This window comes from Columba livia, chromosome 5 (assembly GCF_036013475.1).
Source record: "Columba livia isolate bColLiv1 breed racing homer chromosome 5, bColLiv1.pat.W.v2, whole genome shotgun sequence".
NCBI classification, from domain to species: Eukaryota; Metazoa; Chordata; class Aves; order Columbiformes; family Columbidae; genus Columba; species Columba livia.
The window spans coordinates 62,163,984-62,173,638 of record NC_088606.1 but is presented as its reverse complement, the minus strand read 5'-3'; the positions used below and the strand labels follow the sequence as shown (position 1 = coordinate 62,173,638).

The 9,655-nt window shown below is 36.9% G+C and overlaps 1 protein-coding gene across 1 annotated transcript; it reads left to right on the top strand.

The window, feature by feature from the left end:
* The first annotated feature begins 528 nt into the window (after nt 1-528).
* Nucleotides 529-4,315, top strand: FSHB (follicle stimulating hormone subunit beta). Its single transcript, XM_005499329.3, has 3 exons — nt 529-703; nt 1,156-1,315; nt 1,938-4,315. Exons 2-3 carry the CDS (start codon nt 1,157-1,159, stop codon nt 2,172-2,174), a joined length of 396 nt encoding a protein of 131 aa, XP_005499386.2. The 5' UTR covers nt 529-703; nt 1,156; the 3' UTR covers nt 2,175-4,315.
* Nucleotides 4,316-9,655: the final 5,340 nt, after the last annotated feature.

The window sequence follows — 9,655 nt, the reverse complement described above, 5'->3', positions numbered from 1 at the left end:
CCTCACATAAGTTAAAATAACTGTGACTATGCAACAGAGAGGAAACAGGACTGAATATACTGGGATAGAAATCTGACTTTTGGAAAACCACTGTGCTATTTGAAATGGTCAAGAAGAGTTACCCATGGTTTAACAAAACCACATTACTAGCTTTCTTGGACCACAGATCAATAAACAAGTACATATATATGCAGCTCACCGAGTAAGACATAATTCAGAGAAATTCAATTAAGATTGATTGCCTGAAAAACTCAAGAACATGTTCATTAGCCAAGAAACACTGTAGCAATGTCTGCACTCTGAATTATCCCAAGCCTATCCGTTTGAGGGCTGACATAAAACACAGTCAAAACACCTTAACTTTTCCAAAAATAGGTTTCTCAACCTTTTAAATTGTGGAATGGCTCAGCTATTTCTAAATGCCACTGAATCAAATCCAGTGAAATTTCTAAAAAGATACTGTGACAGTAACCTTCACCATCACTTCCTGACTGTGTTTTGCTTTTCTTTTTTCCTCTTAACAAGGCTTGATCTCACTGTCTGGCTGGAAATTAATCCGCTTTCACCAAGTACCAAACTAATGCTTGCTGCATTAATGCACTGCAAATCCTCAAGGTGTAAGTTACACACGATTCAGTATAAAAGGTAGGCACAGGGCTTGCTCTTCACTACAGCTATCTCCAGGAAGGCAAGTAGAATTCAGGTAAGTTTTCATCAGATCCTGATCTAGAAATCTTTTTTAAAATTGCAAACACTCTATGTAATTCATTGCTTCTGAAACATAGATTATCCTTTGTGCTCGCTCTCTCTTGCTTCTTTTTCTTTCTCCTTAAAGACAGGACACATTCACTGTGCAGAAACTTAGATAAAAACAGTTCCTTGAAATTGGTATGGTACTCTGCTGTTATTATTCTGCAAAGATTGCTGACATGCCATTTCAGTCACTCAGGAAAATCAAACTCCTTTAACAATAAACAGACAGATCTATTTAATGGCTTTATCCTATGTTCTCACTGAGGTTTCTGAAAGCTTGCTATTATAGAACCACTTGAGGATAATGTGAAGACTCAATTTCTCCCTATTTCTATAAATATTTCCTGTTGAAAACACCTACACATTTATCCAGTATAGATATATTTTTTGCTTTATACACAGGATGAAGACATTTAATTGTTACGTGCTGCTATTTTGCTGGAAAGCAATTTGTTGCAACAGCTGTCAGCTCACCAATATTACTATAGCAGTGGAAAGAGAAGAATGTGAATTCTGCATTATGGTGAATGCCACATGGTGCTCAGGATACTGCTTCACAAGGGTGAGAATCTTAAATTTAATTTCAGGCACCAGAATTAAATATTCCAAGTGATGTATAAATAACCAGCTTCTCTAGTCTGTAACAAACACATAGGCAGGATGAGCCTCGTGAAAGAACAGGTTGAGTAGCTGCTGTGCAGTTTGACAGGAATGTAGATACACAGTCAGTCTGAACCACAAAAGGGAAGGTTGAAGAGATGCTGGTAAAATTCAGATCTTTAACTGGCTGCACACATTATGTTTGTATTGTATAACTAGAGTTGAAAGTATTGCAACCTGGAGCTCTACCTTGTGTTCAGTTTGTGGTTGCAAACAGATAAAATAAAGCAGCCATTACTATGTAGACTCCTCTACTACTCCAAATAATTTGAAGAATAAAGCAACCGATCAGCAAGATTGTCTGGTGATGGTATGACATGAATTTGCCATATCAGTCCTCCTGAAAGGAGAAATCTAAGGATCTAGGTGAAATTAGAAGAGCGTGATCTAAATCCTTTTGATCTCAGTGGGATTTTCCCACCTGTTTAATTAATTTTCACATCAGGTCCTTTATTTTATAAAAATTGGGAATTCTACCCCATAAACGAATTACAAAATAGGTATTTCCTTCTTGTAATTTTCAGGATCCAGTATATAAATATCCACCAGTATCATCCGTTCAACAAACATGTACCTTCAAGGAGGTTGTGTATGAAACAGTGAAGATCCCTGGTTGCGGTGACCACCCCGAATCTTTTTATTCGTACCCGGTAGCTACAGAGTGTCACTGTGAGACCTGCGACACCGACAGCACTGACTGCACCGTGAGGGGCCTGGGGCCGTCCTACTGTTCCTTCAGCCAGAAGGGAAGTAACCAATGAAGAGTACTTGAGACAGCAGTTTGGCTTTAGATGCTCACTTGTAAAGAAAGGTACTGATCGGGCTTCAGTGGAAGATAATAAGCACAGCTATGAAAAAAAAAAGATTTTTAAGGCCAAAATATGGGAGAGCTACTGACTAGGCCTTCCTTATCCCACCAGCTTTATTAAAATCACTTTCATAGGTCTATAGAATGCTACCTCCAATTCCTTCTGCCTCCTTCTCAACTACACCTTCATTCTTTATATTTCTGTATTTCCACTACCTACTTCAGTCAGATTATTCTATGCTATCCTATGCCTTCACAACGTTCCCAGGTTCCAGGTCTTTATTATCCCCTGCTTTCCACCTCTTCTCAAAATGCACTTCTTTTGAAAAGCTTTGCAGCACTGGTTTTCTTACAAACACCTACGCTCTCTCTTTTAGTTGGATTGCAAACCTCTCTTAGCTGAGGTTTCCACTTTTTTTTGGCAAAATATTTCACATAATCATTATGCTCTGTAAATAATAACAGTATGTTTAAGAGCCAAAAATCTATGTTCAAATGTTGAACATCACCTGAACACATATTCTTTCTTGCTAAGGCTTGTTAGCTCAGACTCAGTACCACAACACTACAAATAACATGAACTCCAGTTCATACCTGGCTAACTTGAAAAAAGGAATCATCAGCTCTCTACTTTCACCTGATTAAACATATCTTAAGTCAGTTAATTCTGAGAAATGTTGCCACCTATCAGAAACACTGGATTTCCTCTCATTATGCAACTAAATGTAATAATGAAAATTTTTTTAACGCTGTTTAAAATAGGAGTCTCATGAATTATTTAGGGATGAATGTAGAGGTACATGATCCCAATAGAGTAAACATAGTGTGATAACAGGCCTTGAAAGTAGTTCACAGTAGTCTCTTCTGAGAATGGAAGTTCATAAAGTTCTACAGCAACCTAATTCTGCAGTGGCCAATATGAAGTTGGGATGGTCTGGAAACAAGCTGGTGGACTGACTGAATCAGAATGGAAAATTATCTGAAACCTGCAGAATGAAATCCTATCAGGAAAACAAAAAGATACTGCTCTTCATCAGAAACAATGGCCTACGCAAACACAGAGAGGAGAGGAACTGGTTCAGCAGCAGTTCGGCACTGAAGACTTGGAGGTTATACAAGCTAAGTATGAGTCAACGCTGCGGCAAAGTGGGAATTTGAGGAGTGGAGCCTACAAGACACAACCTACCATCACCACTGAGTTCAAAACGACAAGGACCTCAGCTGAGTTGTTATTTCCAGCTTTGGACACAGAACTTCAAGGCACTGAAAGTCCACAGAAGAGTAATAATAATGGAGAGAGGCCTAAAAACATCTTAGGAGAAAAAGATATAAATAAATGTGGTGGTTTTGCTTATGGGAGGTAGCAGGGGGGGAAATTAGTGGAACCTTTTACAAGCTTGAAGACTGTTACAAAGAAAAGGAACAGTCAGTTCTCCGTGTTCATAGTGAACAGAACAACTAAGGAAAGATTCAGAGCAGTCACTCGCCCAACTTCTGAAACATGCAGACAGCTGAACACTGAAATAAACTGTCAAGGGGCTGGGGAAGGATGGAAAGAGAAGAGTGGGGTCTGTGGAGTAGTGACCACTACAGGTCTTCAAGAACACATTGAACCTGTTAGGAATGACAGAGACAAAGTTAATTTGCCATGAGGGAAGGGAATGAAGTAGACGACCTCTTGAGGTTGCCTGGTGTGTCTGCTTTTGACACTCTTACAGATCTGTTTATTTAAACAGAATTTGTCTGTTACTCTGGATCTCTCTCAGATAATAGATATTTTAACTTATTTCATTTTTAGCTTTTTTTACTGAAAGATATTGGTTGTTGCAATTTAATTTTATTTATAATATTAATTCACATGGACATTTTCTTGGGTCATTTCAGTTTTAAATATGAGTTGACTTCAGTTAAAACTAAGCATATCATTCATAGCAGGAATTATTCCATTCTGGATGAGAGAATTTTGAATTAAAATTGCAAAACAGAGTAGATTGTAGTAAAAAAGTATGGGAAAATACATGTTTTCAAAATAGATCTGTAAACACCTGTATTGCCTGTTGTGCATTTTGGAATAATAAAGATAATTTTGTTGCACTTCTGTTATGTATGTCTTAATAAGCCAATTTAAAAATTTAAGAGTCCACCTGCCCACTTTACAATGCTTTAAATCACACCTTTTCTTCCTCCTTCATAATTTTTTTCTTGTAACTCATATGCATTATATGGCCAAATAATATCAAATAGAAGACTGGTATTTTTTAGCCTGATCCAGTGATGTGATGATAAAATATTACATAGTTGTGTCACAACAGAATTGTGGATGAGAATAAAGATTATCATTAGTATTTTAGTTAAACTATAGGGACTAGAACCTCCCCAGAGCTGCGTCCACATCTGTGTCACAAATCACCTTGCATGTGAAAACAAAAATCATACAGCTCTTCTTTTATCCATCAAATGCACCACTCATTCTCACTTTGCAAACGAACCTATTCAGAACTTCAAATCTAAAACTGTAACTAATGTAGTCAAAAGAGCATTGAGGTTAATATCAGAATGCTAGCAAAAAAATCCTAATAATGCATCACTATAAGCTTCCAGACTCTCACCTTGTATCTCTCGCACATCCTAGGTACCAACGCTGAGGGAAATACAAAGTCCTAGAAACTCAAAGATACCAAGAAAAAGATGCCCTCCATATAAGCACTAACCCCTGCAGAATCCTGCTTTCCACACTTTCTCAACTCCTGTCCAGTACCAAGATGAGAGTTCTACCCGAATCTCTTCCTTAAAGCTGGCTGTTTGAAAATGGGTAGATCATTCATCAAAAGCTTTCTGTTTTTCAAAAGATCAATGATAAACAGCAAACAAATAATTTTTTGAATTTATCTTCTTTTTTTAACCCTAAGTGATCACACAAAAGGCTCAGGACACATCTAAGTCCCAAATGAAGTCTTCTGTTGACATCAGTGAGCTTTGAATACACGCCTGCATTTGTATGAAACTATCATTGGCACTCTACTCTGAAGTAAAATCCACTCCAAAGTCAGTCAACAATTATTTGTTCCTCTACAGACCGATGGCAAATGTTTCACTATCAGTAGTTTCACTGATAGAAATTCCGAAATTCTTACAGACGGCTGGCATGACTTGAAGATATCTTGGACTACCCTTGAGAGTTTGTAAGACAGACTCTGACTTTATCTTCTCAAAGTTCTCTTTCTATCCAATGCCCAATTATCATCTCATTAAATGTACTTTTACATCAACATTTTTTTCCAAAATTTTTAGTGAAAGTACATGCAAGCCATGAGTATCAGTGTTGTCTGAGGTCCAAATCTGCTTTGAATTATTAAGAAAAACACTTAAGAAGTGATTTGTATGCTCTTTGCCTAGCTCTGTCATGATGAATAAATGGGAACTGTCAAAAGGTGAAATTCTCACTATGACATGCTACTCTAAATACTAAACTGATGATAAGCTTTTAGAAACATTCCTAACAGACCCAGAAGATTTTCAAAAAATTCCCACCATGACCCTAACCCTTTCCGCTGAACTCAACAGGTAAAATGCTTTTCAACTTCAATAGAACTATCTTGCCCACAGTGAACTTTTCAAAAATTGCATATCAATTCTATTTTTAAAGGCAGGCTCTGCAAAAAGACCTTATTACAATATGTCAGACTGTAGCCACCAGCCTACAGAAACTGTAGAGGTAGTAAAAACTAAAATGGACAGATCTATGTATTTACTCACAGGTAAGTAAAATTGTCTCTTTTCTTGCATCACGCTGAAAGCAGCAAACCTGGAAAACTATAACTTATAACCCCCTAGTGAAGGCATATAGCACAGAAGCAATCCATAGTGTTGAACTGTCCTCTAATTATCTTGGAGGGGGACACTTAATGCAGGATGCACTGTGTTGTAATTAATTAAGTCTTTCAAATACCCAGATGTATAGATAAACTGCATGAAGATAAGTCACCTCTGCCACCACATCTGTGGGTGAATTAATACTTTCTATCATTTATTAAGCAGACAGTTTGACCTTGATCTTAGCAGTGTCTGTGCCAGTTGTACTTGAAGCTCTCCAGACATCAAGATGGGAACACGAAGTGCTGCAGCAGTATTCATAGTCCTACTAATCAAAATGACCGTTTAATCCCAACTGCCTTTTTAGGTAGAAGCACACCTTGATTTTACAGACAAGCAAAGAAATACAAGTGCCTCACCTTGAAGCTGTTAATAAGGTATCAACATATTAGCATCACCCCACTGTTGTCAATGCTCAGCTATAATTGCCTGCCTAAGTTCTGTAAATCATTCCTCTTAGCTTAAAACAGGTTTAAACTTGCCTTTATAATTTTTGGCAAATAACTGGGCTCACAATGTATTGTACCATAAGCAAGAAACACACGTTATATTAACCCAGTGGATAAATAAAAATGTATTAGTCATCCACAAATACTCAGACAAATCTCACCTGAGACAGAGGCCATTACAAATAACAGGTGGAAAACAGGAATGTCAGGACTCCAGCTTGTACCTGTCAAGTTGAGGCTACACTTAACTTGGGCTCTTTGAATGGGAAGGGCAAGATGGTTTAGCGTGGTGTTAATATACTATATTCCTCCTTCACTCTCCCACCTCACAATGTGCATTTTGCTTTGTCAGCCTGCAATACTTAGCTGCACACCTCAGTTTCATTTAAAAAATGCAACTAGCATCTTTGTTGAAACTACAGGGAAAAAAAAAACAAAAAACAAAAACTAAAAAAATAAAAAAAAAAAAAAAAAGAGCTAAGAAGCTTATCTGAAAAACTCATTTGGGGATGGCAGCCTTGAGATTAGTGTCTCCCCTTCACGCAGGCAATGGGATCTATAAAATTCTTCTGTGTATCTCAGGTTTCTCTTCAATTTATGTTATTAACATTAGCTATCAAAGCCTTGGTCTTTCAGTGTGACTTATACCAACAGACATTACAGCAGCTCACAAGGCTGCAGTCTCTGGGAAATACAGAAAACGAGACAGGAGGAGGGTTAGAGAAAGGGCATATTTTCAAACAATCAAATGTCAGTGTTTCATTATGTGTAGGTGGGGAAGAGAAAGAATTAACTAGCTATGCTTCCCAGTCATTAACCATTAGTTTTCTTTTGTGTAGCAACTCTAAGAGACAAGAGGTAAAGTCTTACTTCATGCAGATGGCCTCTTAATTTACTGAAAAAAATACAAGGGGGTCAAATGTATGACATTATTCTGTATGAGAAAGGAAGGTAAATTCTAGATCTAATATATTTGGATTATATTCAACTATATTCATATACATTGAATAATACTATAGACAGAGATGTTATCCAGTCAGAATATGACTCTAACCCCTCAAATACATCCTTCAAGACATGTAAGATAATCCAGCATTATCCAATTGCCTCTAGAAAAGCTTTGAACAACTTAAGGAATACAATTTTTCTTTCACTTCATGTATTCACATTTAAAGTTTCATTCAAAAATGATCTTAGCTTTCATTATCTCCCTCTCTTATTATACAGTATTGGCAGGTCTTGATGTTTTTGTGAATGTTGTGGAAACTCCTAGTCAAAATAATAGAATAATGAAGAAAAATGTTAATAAGTTAGAAAGAAAACCTTTGGTTAAGGCACTGTAAAAATGTATGTCACAATGAGGTAAAGCGTTATGGAACAGGTCTGTGCCCTGGTAATATTTGCCTTTTCGAAGAGGCGTTTAGAATCATCAACAGCATGATCCTGTATAACACAAAAGTAGGGTCTGCACTTCAGCTAGAACAATGATCAAGAAATAATAAAGACAGTTTAAAATTAATTCCGCCCATACTACCAAAGACAGCTCTGCCAAACAACAGATCTGGCCCAATCTGTTAAACTTCTTCCCTATATGATTTTCTCCTTTTAGAATAAATATCTGAATTTTCAGAAGAATTCTAAGTTACATGTGAGCTAATGCTTTAGACGGGACACTGATTTAGTCCATCAGTGTGAATGCATTCAAACTTGACTGCATTGGCTTTGTTTACATGATCTAACCTTAAGACAAGGAGATACTGATCTATGAGTATCTGGACGTGTTCATATACTTGGATTATTATGTCTGGAACTCAAAACCACTTTACACTGTGATGCTTAGTTCAGGGACAATGTAAAAGCATAAACAAATCAATTCCTGTCTATGCACAATCAAGTTACTTAATATTTGTTATTCAGCATGTACAACACATGAAGGACTGACTGTAAGTAGAGTGTAGAAACTACCTTGTCAAATTCCAATCTCCAGCCAATAAATTAATTAGACATAATGAAGGCACAGCAGTTTGACAAAGATTCAGTTCACCCCTACACATGTCCCAAAGATCACGTCTAAGAACAAGCACTGTAGTTAATGGAAACTGTGTTGTCTCAAATGGTCTTATAGACTCAAGAGAACCATTCTAAGAATATTCATTTTTGTCTATTCAACACTACATTATTTTGGAATATTTATTCTAAGAATACTAGGGTAGCTAGTGGGATTACAGAGTATTCTTATGTAGCATCTGAGGTATACCCGTTTAGTTTTGCTTGTATTCTGTAGACCAATATTGCTTTAATAATCAAATACAAAATAGCATGATAGCAAGCCTGGGAATGAACAGCATTACAGCAGAATAACTAAACCTCACTTATGAATTTCAACGCTTCAGGGGTTAAATACTCAACGGTTTGTGATGCCCTGAAATAATTCAGTCCACGTCCTTTCGGTAGATGACTGATCTATTAAATATTCACAACACTTTGAAGACTGCAATAGTGTCAGATCTCAAATTAGAAAATTTCCTTTTAATGTCACTCTTGTGTTAATTTCTGTCATATTATTTCAGGTTATTTGCCGTGTCTCGAACTAGGTAATATTAATAGCACAAAAAAGGGGCTTCTCTTTCTTGATAACTCAGTAGGCCATATGAAAGAACCAAGCAATTCTGCTTTTGACATATACAGCCCCATTGACTTCAAAATGGGAAAAGTGAAGTGCCCAATCAACAGGGGAGACTTCAGGACCTCCTGATTTCTCACTCCAGCAAAGCTGCATAAAACCACAGTTTGAAGTATTACACAATTGGTAATATAACTGCACTGCACCAGCGTATTAAAAATGTATCCTTATACTCGATCTGAAAATAAAAGCTTATTGCCAATGACAGAAGAAAGAAAAAGTGATAAGTGTCAAATTATAACTCTACTGCTAGATAAAAAGAACCAAATGTAGACTTGCCAGGTTTTGAAAACACAACTGAACTGAGAAACCCCTTCAGTCTCGGTATGACACCACTACATAAATCCTTATTATGTTAGATGGCTCCAAAACCATTATGCAAACAGCTGTTCAAAAAGCACTGAAATAAGATCTTCCACACATCAGGAA

Excerpts from the sequence above, each read along its gene's own strand:
- FSHB (XM_005499329.3), top strand. The coding sequence starts at position 1,157 with ATGAAGACATTTAATTGTTACGTGCTGCTATTTTGCTGGAAAGCAATT. Across the intron at positions 1,316-1,937 it reads CAGGATACTGCTTCACAAGG|GATCCAGTATATAAATATCC; the intron begins GTGAGAATCTTA and ends TGTAATTTTCAG.